Source organism: Nyctereutes procyonoides, unplaced genomic scaffold (genome assembly GCF_905146905.1).
Source record: "Nyctereutes procyonoides isolate TBG_1078 unplaced genomic scaffold, NYPRO_anot_genome, whole genome shotgun sequence".
In the NCBI taxonomy this organism is placed as follows: domain Eukaryota; kingdom Metazoa; phylum Chordata; class Mammalia; order Carnivora; family Canidae; genus Nyctereutes; species Nyctereutes procyonoides.
The window spans coordinates 26,879,469-26,895,819 of record NW_026575024.1 but is presented as its reverse complement, the minus strand read 5'-3'; the positions used below and the strand labels follow the sequence as shown (position 1 = coordinate 26,895,819).

General features: G+C 51.9%; 1 protein-coding gene across 3 annotated transcripts in view; it reads left to right on the top strand.

Moving 5' to 3' along the window:
- HM13 (histocompatibility minor 13) overlaps positions 1–16,107 on the top strand; it is a 40,744-nt gene extending 24,637 nt beyond the window's left edge. The window contains exons 8-13 of one of the 3 annotated variants that reach the window (XR_008661206.1): positions 1,775–1,858; positions 5,063–5,099; positions 7,024–7,126; positions 12,763–12,848; positions 14,568–14,770; positions 15,649–16,107. Coding sequence is in view for 2 of the 3 variants with exons in the window: in XM_055300255.1 (XP_055156230.1) it covers positions 1,775–1,858; positions 5,063–5,099; positions 7,024–7,126; positions 12,763–12,848; positions 14,568–14,714; positions 15,649–15,751 (560 nt within the window). In the remaining variant the exon portion in view is untranslated. The remainder of the gene's footprint in view (positions 1–1,774; positions 1,859–5,062; positions 5,100–7,023; positions 7,127–12,762; positions 12,849–14,567; positions 14,771–15,648) is intronic. The other 2 variants (XM_055300255.1, XM_055300249.1) reach the window with 2 other exon arrangements.
- Positions 16,108–16,351: the final 244 nt, after the last annotated feature.

The following is a 16,351-nucleotide window of genomic DNA, read 5'->3' as shown; positions in this document are numbered from 1 at the left end:
ACATGTTTACCAAGGAAGCAGGAGCAATGTGGGCCTTTGAAAGAGAAAGCAGAGCTTCGGCAGAGGGCAAAGGCAGGGAAATGCACAGAGGGCCCTGGGAACAGAGAATCAGGGAGGGAACATGGCTGAGTTTAGGGGAGCAGCAGAAAAGAGGCCAGATTTGGGAAGCCCAGAGTGTCAAGCCAAGAAGCCTAGACTGCCCAGTGGGCAGTGAATGAGCCATTGGAAGGCTCTGAAGAAGGCAGTGACACTATTATACTTGGGTTGTAGCGTGGGTAGAAGGCCCATTGCTCTCCACTGCTAGGCGTGGAGCTCAGGCAGGATAGCAGTGGTTAAGTCAGGCTGGCTGGACTGGTATCCCACATCTGACACTTGTTGGCTGAATGGCCTCCGTCAAGAGACTTCACCTCTCTGGACCCTGGTTTTCACATCTGCCTCTCGGAATTTAATGGTACCAGGATCGGGAAGATAGAATGAGAAGATCTGTAAATCACTGACTGTGCATTCATGGCGGGGAGTAGTAGTTGAGGAGGGGTATCTGTGTATTCATTAGGGAGGCACAAGCTTACCTAGAAACCCCAGTGTACCTCTGTTTGCATATCACTGGCCAGAGCTGGGTCATGTGACCACCCCTAGCTGGAAGGGAAGTCAGGAATTCAGGGACTGGGGTTGTCCAGATGCCCTAGCCTTATGCTACTTGATCCCTCACCCAGGAAGGCTGTCCTGCCCAAAGTCAAACTGGATTAGTAAAGAAGGCGTGGAGTGACAGTTAACAATGCATGCAAATCATCTAATTCTCACAACTCTGTGGGGTCAGTTCTGTTATACCCATTCACAGGTGAGAAAACTAAAGCACAGATCCCCTAAATAACCTGTGCAAGGTCACACAGCAGAGCCAAGATTCAAACCCATGCATCTCACCGTGAGGCCCACACCTAATGCTCTTCTGCTTACAAGTTGCCATGGAGGGGTGCCTGGGTGGCTCAGTCAGTTAAGCATTTGCCTTTGGCCCAGGTTGTGATTGGGATCCTGGGATCAGCCCCTGCATCGTACTCCCTGCTGAGCGGGAAGCCTGCTTCTCCTTCTCCCTCTGCCCCCTCTACCCGCTTGTGCTCTCTGCTTCTCTTGTGCTCTCTCTCAAGTAAATATTTTTTTGAAAAAAGTACTATGGATGAGATCCAGTTACAGCTACCTCTTGCCATAACTGGACACAGAAGAGGCATTTCTCTCCATCTACATTTATCTAAACAAGTGGGTCAGCATGATATTTGAGTGAGGGCCTTTAGGTAAGGAGTTTGTAGGAGTGTGACCCTTTTTCCTTCAACACAACCAGGAAGTGCCTCTAGCCCGGGATCTTCCTGCTGCAGATCAAGGACCACCCCCTGCCCCCACCCCTGTTGTATTGAGAGGGAAAGCCTATTAGATGTCAGCACTGCGTGGGCTCTTTGATCTCTTTCATACATATGACTTTAAGGTAGATCCCCCTTCACCAGAGGGTTCCATAGCTAGCAGAGAGCACTAAAATGGTGTGCTATGTGAGTTCTAGCTCAGTAAAGGCAGTCAACCTTTGATCTAGATGATCCTAGATTCTTCCCCCTCTAACTAGCTGTGGTTCCAGATAGAGACTTTTCCCTTCAACCTGTCACCATCCTCATGCCTCCCCATCCCACCCCCTTAAATGCAAGTGTGTGAGTTTCATGCAGCAGGTGGGGGGCTGGGAGGCACTCTGAACCCGGCTCTTAACAATTCCTCGTATCCCTGCTTCCCCCCACAGTGGTGTTTCCCCAAGACCTGCTGGAGAAGGGCCTCGAAGCAGACAACTTTGCCATGCTGGGACTCGGAGATATTGTCATTCCAGGTGAGCCAGCCAGGGTTGGGGGCCACAGTCCAGGTGGTGGAAGGACCTGAAGGGAGGAGGAGGACGAAGACTACTCTGACACAGCCTCGCTACAGTGAACAGGGAAGGAAGGGGCCAGGCGATTCCGGACACCCAGCCCCAGGTCAGCCCCGGGTTTCGGCCCACATAGAACAGCAGTCATGCCAGGCCCTGAGTCGGGCAGCAGGGGGACAGCAGTGAGCAAGACTATCCTCGGAGCTTCTGGTCTCACTGAACAGACATGACCCAAGAACAGCAGAAATAGGTGTCTGCGACAGAAATACATTCTGTGAAAAACACATCTCATGAGCCTTCTCACACATTCCTTCCCTTTGCCAGTGTTTACAAGTAGTACCAATATGCTGGCACTGCCACAGTCCCTGTGGTCCTCCTGCCCCTATTACAGGGAGAACATGCCTGTGTGTGTGGACACGGGGCACCATGAGCATGGGCTTCTGTACTCCTGGCAAAGGGACATGGGACACATACTTGCTTGTCCACGAGTTGACCTCTGAACTGCTAGTCGGTGCATCTGTGGCTGTGGGCACATAGGTCCCGGGGGCCCACAGCCTCAACTGGCCTTGGGGCACCAGCAGCCTAAACTATTAGTCAGAAGACTCGGTAAAGCCGAGCTGCTGCTGTAGGTCACTGTGGTAGCTGAACCTCAGATGTGTGTATTCGCGGATCCGGGCCTGGTGACAGATATCCACAGGACACGCTTGTTCTTGTTACAGTCCAGAGGCTCAGAGTCCAAGGATTAGAAGCACCCCTGGTGCTTGCTTAAAAGAAGAAAATGCGGAACAAATGAAAAGCCAACCTATTTTTTACTCTAAGAGGCAATAACAGTTCTAATATCCTGGGATGATACAGACACTTGCATTGTGACACTTGGATTTTGTGTGGCAGCGAAAGAGGTGTTTTCCTCAGCCGAGGAAACTGAGGCTCAGAAGTAAAAGGACTTTCACAACTTCACACACTGTTAAGGGCCAACACCAGGCCCAGCCCAGGTTATCTGTGTGCAGAGAAAGCCTTCACTGTCAGAAATATCCTGTAACACTAATGCCAGTAATAAGATGATGATCACCACAGCGGCCATGTGTCAGGCACCTGCCATATGCCTGCCCCTGTGCTGAGTGCTTCTTGTATGTTTGTCTCTTTGCTGCTCTTAACAGCCCAGTGAGGTAAAGGGTGTTTCCATTTTACAGATGAGTTCACTGAGGCTCAGATGCCAGACTTGCTCAAGTTCCTGGGCACATGGGAGTGTGGTCTTGAACCCAGGACTTTGCATGACTTGTAGTGCTGTGTGGCTGGGAGAAACAGCTCCATCAGACAGAAGAAATTGAGTCCCAGAAAGCAGTCAGCTCACTGTGCCAGGCATGGGCTGCTCCAGGCACCCACACAGACTTCCCCAGTATCCTCGTTGCTCGTGGTTCTGCACTTGTGGCATGCACAGGACACCCACCACTGCACATACCTACGTATCTAAATCTTCAAGTAATTTCTGTAGCTGACACACCCTCACGGTGCCCCAGTGATATTCTTCAAAAAATAGATTCCTGCAGACTATTGTTTTGAGGACCAGATGTGTTATTAAAGGTGAAAGCCTTTAGCAGAGCTCTGACCTCTGCATTAGAGAACAGTGTAGAATTCAACTGCTAGGGGGATGCTGCATTCCCTGCTTTGTTTCCAGAAAGGCAGCATTTGTCTTCTCTCTCCACCTACCATCTCCCTACTCATACACAGTCTCAAGGTCTCAGGGAGGACTAAATCCCTTCTAATTTAAAATCAGTCGTATGTTGAGGTGCCTGGTTGGCTCAGTCAGTGGAGTGTGGGACTCTTGATCTCAGGGTTGTAGGTTCGAGCTCCACATTGGGTGTAGAGATTGCTTAAGGATGGAATCTTTTAAAATAAATAAATAAATAATGAAATAAAATGAAATTAGTCATGTGCTGCCAGACAGACACAGATAGACCCAGATGGTGTGGCATGTGAGCAACATACAGAGGCTGGCCTGGTTGGCTGGGTCTCAAGAACTCTTTGGCTTTTGGGGTGTCTGGGCTGGGATTTGAAATGCCAGTAGGAGGGACACCTGGGTGCCTCAGCGGTTGAGCACGTCTGCCTTCGGCTCAGGTTGTGATCCTGGAGTCCCAGGATCGAGTCCCACATCCGGCTCCCCGCTTGGAGCCTGCTTCTCCCTCTGCCTGTGTCTCTGCCTCTCTCTGTCTCTCTCATGAATAGATAAATAATCTTTAAAAAAAAAAAAAAGGCAAGAAAAGAAATGTCAGTAGGAGTGCAGTGGGTGGATAGAGTTAATCATCTTCTCCTATATTGCCGGAGAGCCTTCCGATGGTCTGCTTGCTCCTACTCCTCCCTCCAACCAAGCAGTTGCCACATGGGTTGTTTTCATAATCTGGCTAGGTTGTTCCCCTGCTTGGAATTCTTCCTTGTGTTCCCTTACTCGGAAAAGAGACTCAGTTCCTCCTCGCGCCCCATGGCCCTGTGTGGCTGGTCCACCACCTGCATCTCCTGCTCTGTCCTACAACCTTACTGGCTCCTTGACCTATGCCACATCTCAACCCCCTCTTTCCTTGGGTCCTTTGCATGTGCTGTTCCCTCTCCCTGGCAAGTCTCACTTCCTCAAAGAAGCCCTTCTTTCTCTTCCCTGCACTCCTCTGAGCCTGGCATATCTCCAGATACACCTTCCTGTAACACAGAAAGCACCCTTTCATGGTTAGGGTCTTACGTGGAATTTTGTTCCCATTTGATCAGCATGTCTACCTCCTGCTGCCTTGGCTGAGCTCTGTGGGTGCAGTGATTTTGCTTCCTGTTGTCTACAGTGCCTGGTACTTAGAAGGCCTCAATAAACATTTGGGTGGATGGGCTCAGGGTGACACATTATGGTGCTGTGAGGTGCCAGATCAATGTGGTCCCAGACCAAAGCAAACCCCTGGGACCTTCTCACTGTTCTAAGGAAGCCTAATGGTAGAGAAACGGGATTTCTGCCGGCAGCTGGTGGTGTTAGGCCCCAGTGATTGCTCCATGACTGGGAACATCAGGTTGGAGACCCGGTTGTATCTTAGTCCACCACCCTACTTCTCCCCGTCACAGGCAGGGGAGCTCCATCCCCCAGCCTTCCTGAGGTGCTGGCTTCCCTGCCACCATCTAACCCTGGCTCTCTGCCCACAGGGATCTTCATTGCCTTGCTGCTACGGTTTGACATCAGGTAAGCTACTTGGAAACTCTAGCCCTCAAGCTCCACAAGTGAGGGGCCTTCCGTGGGCAGGGTACTCCGGGGGTTCCTTGGGGGCTTTCAGGAGCCCAGAGGAGGTGACCTGCGATTAGACCCTCCACCTCTGCAGCAGCCAATGCAATTCTGACTCTTATCTGCACTTTGAAGTTCTGAGTATTCCACAACCCTGTGGCCAAAGAGAAAAAAGGATCACACTCCAAGAGATTTAAACCCAGAAGGTCCTAGTGGTACTCATAGCGCTTTCTCACTGCGTGACCTTGGCAAGTGATCTGACCTTTCTAGGCTAAAGTGTCTCCTTAACTTGGTGGTAAACAAGAGCTTTGACCTCGGCATTACAGAGAAAACCTGGGGGGAGCGCTGGGCACAGGGCTACAGGGAGACCCCAGCTGCAGTCCATTCGTCAGCATGCATTATCAGCCCAGGCTCAGGTCACTGTGGCCCAGCTGCTCTGGCTGCTCCCCGCAATCCCTCACTCCGATTTGTTTTGTTCTGTCCATCGTGCATAGTGAGCACAGGGAGAAGGAAGGGTCTGACTTGAGTCACCCCTTCCTGCAGAAAACGTGGCACTGTTAATGCAGCTGGGCATGCTGCCAGCAGGTGGCGCTCAGCCTTCCCAGTGGAAGGTTTGCTTTATGTGCACTAAACTTCAACGTGGTTTGTGCTCAATTTCCTCTTGCCTGGTAATTGCCAAAGCAGTAACACTGGTAACAAGAAACTGTACCAGTGTCATTGAAGTTGAGTTTGCCTGTGAAACTTGTCCCTGCTCACGTACATCTGGGTTTTTTGTGTAGTGCGACTCAAACCTTACGACCATGGGTTTACAGACAACCTTTGGGAGGTCCCTGCAGAGGGACACTCTGCAAGTAGTGGCACGTCTGTGCCAGCCAGCTGCTCTCCTGGCTGTTCAGGGATACAAAGAGAACCCCATGAGAGTCTCTGGGCCACTTGCTAGAGACACAGATTCACATTCGGCTGCCAGCACCCTCAAGGGCAGAATCTCATTCCTAGCCTGGATTTGCAGGACTGGCCAGCCTTTCAGAGCTGGTTTCAGAATCTGTGCAGTATGCCCAAAGTGGCTTCACCCCAGGCTCCACAGCAGCATAACTCCTAGTGCGTTCACAGCTCCGGGCTCTGCGGCAGCCAGGGCAAGGAGAAAGGGGGCCGCAAGTACTCCTTCAGTCCACAGATGGTGCTGGGCACTGTGCTGAGTGCCGGAGACACACAGAGGTCATGGAGCTGAGGTTGTAAAGGGAAATCCTGGAACGGCAGTGTGATTCAGTCCCGGGGCTGCTCTTGGATGACTCGCCTCCAGGAAGCCACTGGCACTTTATCCACATTGTCAGCAGCTATTTAGCATGCACGACAGGTCACTGAACTGTTAAGTCCACTGCACTGAAAAGGAGTAAGTCAGCTTTGCAGCTGCTGTAGTATCACTCGAAGCGTAATTCCCCCATAGCACATTCACCTGAGCGGTTTCTCAACATGTGGATTTCTGGACCTTGCCCCAGACTTATTCAATCAGTTTCCCAGGGAATTGGCCCTGGAAGTTTGGGGGTTTTTTTTGTTTGTTTGTTTTGGGGGTTTTTGCAAGCTTTCTAGGAGATTTCTATCCTGGCTAAAATCTTAAAGCCACTTATGGCACTTGATATTCACAACCACTGAATAGATGGGTTGTGGTTTTCCCATTTTGAAGATGAATAAACAGGCCTAAAGAAGGAAAGTGTCTTGTCCAAAGACCTATAGCTGGGACAGTACCAGGATGCACACCCAGTGCCAACTTCTCAGGCATCCCATATAGCCTCCAGGGTCTTCCCCAGCTCCCCCTCTTAGAAGAGATGGTGCTGCTCCCACACCTGCAACTAACCCTCCTCCTCTTTCTCCCCACATCTTCCTAAAGCTTAAAGAAGAACACCCACACCTACTTCTACACCAGTTTTGCAGCCTACATCTTCGGCCTGGGCCTTACCATCTTCATCATGCACATCTTCAAACATGCCCAGGTGAGTGGGACTGTACTTCATAGATCAGGAATGCTCTGTCAGTAGCAGGGACTCACATATGTAGGGCTTATTTGTCACATGCACAGGCAATCCAGAGGTAGGTGCTCCCCAGCAGAGTGAGAGTGGGCATATCTGACCCCTGCCCTTTTACCTATGGCCATTGCAGAATGTCACCAGGTGCTCCAAGTAGCACAAGCATGTCAGTGGCAAGGGGAAGGAGCACAGATACAACCGTGCTTGTTCCCTTCATCAGGAAAGCAAATTCTTTCCCAGAACCCTTTTGGCAGATTTTTGCTCACATTTCATGGACCAGATCAGTGTCACATGGCCCCTGCTGCCCGGAGTCTAGGTAAGAGGGGCTATGGCTTCTGAGCCTCAGTAGTGGGGCAGATGGAACAGTATTGAGATGGGTGTTGGATGTTTCAGCCCAGTGCCCATCTTACCAGCTGAATGATAAGGTGTCAGGGGCCGTCTCTGATTCCACAAGCAGGCTGACCTCTGCCTCCTCCTCCCACCAAGTTGGGTACTGAGCTACCACAGAGTAAATCATGGTGGAGTGAAGGCTGAGAGCTGTCATTGTGGCCTGAAGAGGGTAAGACCGGGAGGGGACAGCCAGCAGACAAGATTACTCTCTACTAGAAATCAAAGCACTTCCCGTATGCCAGGCTCCGCTCAGTTCTTCATGAGAGTCCTCATGAGCAGACGCGGGGACTGGAGATCAGGTACTACATGGCAAGCAAGTAGTAGAGCCAGGATCTAAACATGGGTCATGGATCCCTGGGTGGCTCAGGGGTTTAGCGCCTGCCTTGTGCCCAGGGCATGATCCTGGAGACCTGGGATTGAGTCCCACATCGGGCTCCCTGCATGGAGCCTGCTTCTCCCTCTGCCTGTGTCTCTGTCTCTGTTTCTCTCTCTGTGTCTCTCTCTCTCTCTCTGTCTCTTGAATAAATAAATAAAATATTTTAAAAATAAATAAATAAAAATAAATAAACATGGGTCATGTGGCAACCAAGCCTGGCAGTGGGAAAGGCTGGGTGGAATTAAGGCTAAGGGGACTCAGGTGGGAGGAAGTCCAGACTTCTCCATCTGTTCGCAACAGGGCTCTGGGCAGATTGCTGAAGTTATGTTTGATTTCCCTCAGTGTTTTTAAAAAAAAGGGGGTGGGGGGATAAGTATTAGTAGCCAGCTTGGAGCTTTTTGAGGATGAAATGAGTTAGTAGAAGGAAATAGCTCAGAATTTTGCCTGGCCCTGGTACTAGTACTAGCTGTCATCGTTGTCACTGTTCCCTCCATCCTGTCCTCCCTCTGGTCTCCCCCTTCCCCCACCCCAGGGCACCAGCCACAGAGAAGCCATTTTTGAGTTAATCACAATAGCTGTTGAGCTGTTACTGTGTTCCAGGCACTATGCTAAAGAAACCCTTTTACTGGATGCCTGGGTGGCTCAGCGGTTACAAGTTTGCCTTCAGCTCAGGGCATGATCCGGGAGTCCCGGGGTCAAGTCCCACATCGGGCTCCCTGCATGGAGCCTGCTTCTCCATCTGCCTATGTCTCTGCCTCTCTCTATGTCTTTCATGAATAAATAAATAAAATCGTTAAAAAAAAAAAAAAAAAACTTTTACTCATTAACTTATTTAGTCTCTACAGTGTGTCTACAATATTTAGGAAGTAGATAGTATTTTCATTCTACAGAAGCTCAAGGGTCGGGATCCCTGGGTGGTGCAGCGGTTTGGCGCCTGCCTTTGGCCCAGGGCGCGATCCTGGAGACCCAGGATCAAATCCCACATCGGGCTCCTGGTGCATGGAGCCTGCTTCTCCCTCTGCCTATGTCTCTCTCTCTGTGTGTGTGTGTGTGTGTGTGTGTGTAACTATCATAAATAAATAAAAATTAAAAAAAAAAAAAAGCTCAAGGGTCCAGGGTCCTCTAGCTTATAGGTGGAGAAACCAAGAACCAGTGAGGAACCACCTCTCATTCACTTCTCCAAATGGCCTCAGGAGCTATATAAGCTAAGAGTGACACACACTTGACAAGGAGGTCACTGAGAATGATTAGACCTGGCTTGGGGGACTAGCTTAGAGGCCTCTGGGAAGTCTCTGCTTCCACCCCATTAGGTTCCAATCTGAGAGCCATTCTCCCAGAGGCCACCAGGTGGCAGCCTTGCTTCTGCCTAGGCTAGACTCTCAGGATCCCATTGGGAGCTCCCACACTGGCTGGAGAGCTGATCCTCGGAGTAGTGACTCTGTAACCTAGAGAGAAAAGGAAACTTCCTGGGTCACAAAGTAAATCAAACTGGGCCCTGGCTGGAGCCCTGGACTCCTGATCCCTGGCCCCAGGCCTGTGCCACTCCCCAACAGCAACCCAACCGTTTTCCCATCATCCACGTGGGCATCTCCCTGGAAATCTTGGAAAGAGGATCCAGGACATAAGGGGAACCTGTTTCTTGAGGACTCTCTCCTTTTCCAAGACACAGGCAGTCCCAGTGCCTGCAATTCCCTAGGAGAGAGTCACCATTGCTTATGTGGTTTTCAGCCCATGTAGCTTCTATCAAAAACCCACTCCAGGGGCGCCTGAGTGGCTCAGTCAGTTCAGCGTCCTACCTTTGGTTTCGTCTCAGGTCATGATCTCAGAGTCATGAGATTAAGCCCTGCGTCAGGCTCCACACTCAATGTGGAGTCTGCTTAAGACTGTCTCTTGCACTCCCATGCACGCTCTCACTCTCTCTCTCAAATAAATATTAAAAAAAAAAAAAAATTCCGGGATCCCTGGGTGGCACAGTGGTTTGGCGCCTGCCTTTGGCCCAGGGCGCGATCCTGGAGACCCGGGATCAAGTCCCACGTCGGGCTCCCGGTGCATGGAGCCTGCTTCTCCCTCTGCCTGTGTCTCTGCCTCTCTCTCTCTCTCTCTGTGTTACTATCATAAATAAAAAAAAATTAAAATAAATAAAAATTAAAAAAAATTCCAAGCCAGGGGTCTGGCAGCCTCCTAGAAAGGCCATTCAAGATGATCAGGTATCCTCATAATACAGAGAGAGGGAAGCAGTTTAGCTGGGATCACACAGTGGAGCTAAGGCTGGATAGAAAGCCAGGAGCCCTGATGCCCAGCTTGCTATCCCAAGCTATACATCCCAGCCTCTCCTCAGCACTGACTTTGGAGAGGTTCCCTGGTGCCTTGGAAAGAAAAGCATAGGCTTGTATTCCTCTAATAATAGCAAACTCGCCGCTTCCCACAGCAGCCCATCAGTGGCTCCTGGCTCTCAGGTGAGGCAGGCCTTGGCTTGGGGGAGCTAAACTTGTACCACCCTCCCACCCCACCCCCCAACCTCTGGGAAGCCCTCTACTTTGCCTGGCCTGGCCTTGATAAAGACTTAGAGATGGAGGTGCCATATCCTAGCCAACCACATGAGGAGGGCAGTTCCTTGCGTCTTCTGATCCTCAGTCTTTGTCTGTAAAGTGAGTACAAAAGGCCTTCTGAGAAATTAAATTCTAATAAGTTTATATTTGTTTAATTTTCTATTTCATCGATTTCTGCTTTTACCTTTGTTATTTTCTTTCTACTTTTTGGTGTTTTGTTCTTTATCTGGCTTCCTGACTTGATAGCTAAGATTATTTTAAGTCTTGTTTTCTAATAAATGTACCTAGAGTTAATGTTACAAATTTTCCTCTGAGTACTGCTTTGACTGCCTCTCATGTTATGGTGTAGACTTTTGTCATTGTCGTTTCTGTCAACTTCCAAAAGGCCTAAAGTCTAATTTACCCAAAGCCTAACTCAGCAAATGAGTTACTCTGACAAGAATAGGAGAAGCTCAGCCACTTGCACACCTCCTGACCTTGGGCAAGTCCTTTCTCCCTATCTAAGTGTCAGTAGCATCATCTGTAGAACTCAGATTATGTCATTAGCTTCAAGGATAGTACATATGAAGTGATGTGGTTCACAGGCCACATGGTTTGAAAGTCAGGCTTAGCAGGCTGTAGAGCCCTGCTCTCTGACCACACTTGCCATAGGAGTGAGGTCTCCTCACCCTAGTCACCTCCAAGACACCTTCTTCACTTTGTGAGCACCCATGAAGAAGCCAAGAAGCCATGTGCTTTGTATTTACTGGGCCCTCTTCTGAGTGCCAGGAATAGAGCAGTGACGAGGACAGCTGTGGACGCTGCCCTCCTGAAGTTGACAGCCTGGCAGTAAGACCAAAGTCTAATAATACAATGATGGTCTGCTGCAGAGAGTGGCAGGGGGCCCTGAGAATAGGTGATAGGAGGGCCTGGCTCCCTGCCGCTGGAGGCTTCCCCACAGAGGTAACCACCAAACAGAGGTCCAGAGGAGGAGGAGTCTAGGCAGAGGTGTGAAGAGCATCACAGGTAGCAGAAACTGCCCATGCAGAGGTCCTGTGGCTAGAGGTGATGGAGAGGACCAAAGCAAGGCCCCTGTGGCCAGAGTGGGGCAAGTCAGGTCATGTTGAAGAAGAAAGTGGGGTCATATCTTCTGAGGCCTTCAGGTGACCGGGGAGCATTGGGGGTCATGGAGGGTTGAGCAGTAATGTCCAACTTTCAGATGCTGTGGGGAAAAGAACAGCTTTAGAATCTAATGTGCCTAAGCCACTGTCCCCAGTTTACCATTTAGATATCCGAGGCCTGGGATCCCTGGGTGGTGCAGGTTTGGCACCTGCCTTTGGCCCAGGGCGCGATCCTGGAGACCCGGGATCGAGTCCCACGTCGGGCTCCCGGTGCATGGAGCCTGCTTCTCCCTCTGCCTGTGCTCTGCCTCTGCCTCTCTCTCTCTCTCTCTCTCTCTCTCTCTCTCTCTCTCTCTCTCTCTGTGACTATCATAAATAAATAAAAATTAAAAAAATAAAATAGATATCTGAGGCCTGCACTGTGCCCTGTCCTCCCAGAGCATGAGCCTTCCTCGTGTGTAGACAAGGAGGAGGGGATGTAGAGATGGACTGAAATGCTCCTCGGGAGGCTGAGCTCAGGGTGTATGCAGTTTGTGCTCCATCCAGATCAAGCTTTACCAGGAGTCCACGCATAGGCTCTGGAGCCAGACCACCTGGGTCGTATTTTTGGAACAACATTGAACAGTGTCTCCTGGAGCTTTTTTTTTTTTTTTCTTTTTTTTAAGATTTTTATTTACTCATGAGAGACACAGAGAGAGGCAGAGACATAGAGGGAGAAGCAGGCTCCATGCAGGGAACCCAATGTGGGACTTGATCCCGGGATCATGCCCTGGGTCCAAGGCAGTCGCTAAACTGCTGAGCCACCCAGGGCTCCCCTCCTGGAGCATTTAAAGATGCAAACCTCCACCCCCAGACTAGGGAAGCAGAGTCTCTGGAAATAGGACTGACCCAGGAGGCTGCTTGTTTGAACCCGATGTCCCAGGTGATTAGGATACTGCCAGCCAGACTCTTGGGTACCCTTAAAGCCCTGCATGCTTGATTTCCTTTGGGTTCCTTGCATTCCCTCCCAGGGAGGAGCAGCCCTGCTCTGGGAGTCAGGAGTCCCGGGTTTAGGCCCAGTCACTGACTTCCTCTGGGCCTCTAGACCATCACTGTCCCAGTCATGCCCTGGAGAGGGTTGGGGTGATGGGAATGGCCCTGAGCAGGTGTACTGACCAGCAGTTCACCACCAGCTCTGTTCTCTCACAGCCTGCCCTTCTATACCTGGTCCCTGCCTGCATCGGCTTTCCTGTTCTAGTGGCACTGGCCAAGGGAGAGGTGACAGAGATGTTCAGGTAAGACGGGACGGGGGCAGACGTCTGCATGGCACAGGTGCACCCGCAGGCAGCCAGTGGAGCCTGCCTGGGCTGCTTGTACACGTCTCCAGGGGAACATTGTTCCTGCCACCAGCCCCACCTCTCTCATCCTTTGTGCCAGCACGTGGGTGCCTGGCCTGTGGCACCAGCGGGAACCTGTCTGCGGGGCCAGGAGCCAGGGGAGGGCAGCCCCCACATCCAGATGCCTGCTGAGTCTTCAGAAGGGACTGGCTAGTATAATTCTCTCGCCCCAGGCTGCCCCACTGTCAGGAGCCCTGGGTTCCCAGCCTGATTTTGCCACCATGTGACTTCAGGCAAATCTTTCTCTTTCCCAGCCTCAGCTTTCCCATGTGAGTAATAGGGAGGATCCTAGTGGGGTGGGAGGTGCCCCAGATTGGAAATTAAGTGTCGGTCCCTGTTGAGCTGCCTCAGTGGCTCTCACCCCCTAGTTCTGTCTCAGCAAGTGTCTCACTTGCACTCATACTCCTTCCCGTGGCCATATGCACACCTGCCACACCTTGTGCACAGCTCCACCCATACCCCGAGGCCTGCGTGACTCTGACAGGTGTCTGCTCCCCAGCACCACTGACTCTGCCTGCCAGAGACCCAGAAATAGCTGCCAGCTGCTATTGAAGCTGCCCACTCGGGGGCCTTCCACCCAGCCCCACCTGCCTGGCCTCCAGGTTGTCCCTCGAGTGCCTGCCAGGGCCATCTGTGCACCTGGCTGCCTGCAGGGGAACCTGTGACTCACCCCTCCCCCGTACCTGCCTCTGCCCTCCCTGTCTTGCCTAGAAGCCCCAGGCTCCCAAGCTGCCTGCCCATATATCCTGGGCTGGCAAAGCCCTGTGGACTCTGAGGCCAGGCTGAGGGATGAACTTGGGGGCGCATCTGGGGGCAGGGATGGGATCTGATCTCTGAGCTCAGCATCTACCCTCACCCTCAGGCCTATCTATCCTCAGCCACCCCCGTCTTGAGTAACCGTCCCAAGTCCTGGTATGTCCACATCGGGTCAAGCTCTGCACATCCAGAGCCAGGGCACCTACTTGGTGCTTGCTTTCCCTAAATGTCCTACCACTCAGGCACTCTGCACCCCTTTCTGCCCCTGCCCCCAGGAAGTTCTCAGATTGAGATGAAAAAACAGGTTGGTCTCTCTCTTTCTCCATCTCTCTCCCTAATTCTCCACCTTCCCTTCTGTTTTACTTTTCCCTTGAGAGGTGCTCTCCTTTTCTTTATCCACTTGGCTCACACACTCACATGGCTGAAAATTTTGTAGCCGGGAAAGGGAAAACTGCCTCACACCCCAGCCATCCCAGAACTCTATCACACATTCAGAGACAGCTTTGCTCCTAACAGTAAATGTGCACATGTAAGTTCCTGCACAGATGGTGGCACTCTCAGAATATCCTGCATCTGGATTTTTCACACAACAGGTCTTAGAAATGTTTCTGCAGCAGCACCTGTACATCTAGAACGTCCATGTTCCTTTGCACAGCTGCATAGTGTCCCTTTGTATAGATGCATCTTTTTTATTCACCTAGTAAGTCCCGCTTCCTTCCACTGAGTCTGAAAATGTAGAAGATAAAAATAAGACACAGTTCTGCTCCCTGCTCCTCACAAGAGAAATTTCTGTGTCCCTCGCACCCCCCCCCCCAATCTTTTCCTCTCCATCTTTTTTCTGTCTCTCTGTCTCTCACACAGCTACGAGTCCTCAGCGGAAATCCTGCCTCACACCCCGAGGCTCACCCACTTCCCCACAGTCTCGGGCTCCCCAGCCAGCCTGGCCGACTCCATGCAGCAGAAGCTAGCTGGCCCTCGCCGCCGGCGCCCGCAGAATCCCAGCGCCATGTAATGCCCGGCGGGTGCCCACCTGCCCGCTTCCCCCCACTGCCCCGGGGCCCAAGGTAGGGCAGACACCCCAGCTCCAGTGTATGGGGCAGGGAGCATTGCCAGGGGCAGGCAGCAGGTGGTACCTCCTGCGCAACCACCCAGGGGTCACTGCACCCAGCCTCAGGGCCGGGAGCAGGGCTTTCTACTCTTGTCCTCACCAGTGGTTTGGGGTTCATGTGAGAGAGGAGATCGCAACAGCCCTTGTCATCCAGGATTAGATACTCTTACTGCTGGCCTATGTATAAGACCCTGGGCAGACCACTTTCCTCTTCCGAAGCCCCTCTCTCTTTCATTCCTGCCTCATGAGGTTCTGGGGAAAGATCTGGGTACTGTCCTTGGTGTGAATGCAGTTGCTCAATAAATGGGGCCCACAGGAAGAGCTAATAAGCCAGGGTGGCGACCTTCAAAAGTGGCACCTTGCCACTTGCTAGTATGGCAAACCCCTGCCTGCCTGTACCCCTGGGGCTGAGTTGTTTGACTCCTGCCGTGCACCCTGGAAAGCGGCCCATCTCCCATAGCCTCGTCCTGGCTGCCCCATTTTTCCCACTCTCTCCAAGTAGAAGGTACAAGAAGCTTAAGGTTAGCCCACCCAACCTCTCCTCCATCTGTCACTGCCTTTTGCCACCTCTTGGCACCACCAGGCACAAAGAAAGGAGAGCCACCTGTCTGAGAAGGGCATACAGTGGGGCCAGGGCCAAGTCCTGGAAGGTGCTGGGGCCGTGCTCGCTTCGGCAGCACGTATACTAAAATTGGAAGGTGCTGGGCCGTGAATGCCAGACTGGTGTTCTTCATGTGCCTGGGGACTTTCCTGGGATGGTGGGGAGGCGGGGCCTGGAAGTTCTGCTCTCTCCTCCTCTAAAGGTGGTGTTCTTATTGTTTTGTTTTTGGTCAGTTATGAGGAGTCAAATCCTAAGGATGCAGCAGCAGTGACAGAGGGATCCAAAGAGGGAACAGAGGCCTCGGCATCGAAGGGGCTGGAGAAGAAGGAGAAGTGAAACGGCTGGGGCCTGACCCACTGAGGGCCGGGCCAGGCAGGCGGGGGCAGGCCGGCACAGGCCTGCAAGGGCAGAGGGCATGGGAGGCTAAGGGCGCTGGAGGCTGGGCAGCCCCAGGAGAGGGGCAGGTGCAACAGGATCCCTCCAGCGGGGCCTCCCATGGCCTGGTTCCTTCATCCCCCTTCTCTGGCCTTCCTCTACCCCTTCCCGTCCCCTGCAGGCAAAGGAAGCCCCACCTCCCCCAGCCTCCTAGATGCCAGGCAGGAAAAGTGGGTCTGATTTTTAGATTTTTGTATTGTGGACTGACTTTGCCTTACATTAAAAATTCATCCCAGGGGCACCTGGGTGGCTCAGTCGGTTAAGTGTCCGACTCTTGATCTCAGGGTTGTGAGTTCAAGCCCCAAGGTTGAGGCTTGAACTCCTTGCCCAGTGCAGAGCCCACTTAAAAAAATAGTGTCATCCCATTGCCCAGGCAGACCACTGTACCCTTGGAGGGATTCTCTGTACCCAGCATCTTGCATTGCCTTCACCATCTCTCACCCTCCCACCCAGAAGCTTCCCTGGAGGCCCCTTCATGGGGACTGTGAACTCACGACCTCT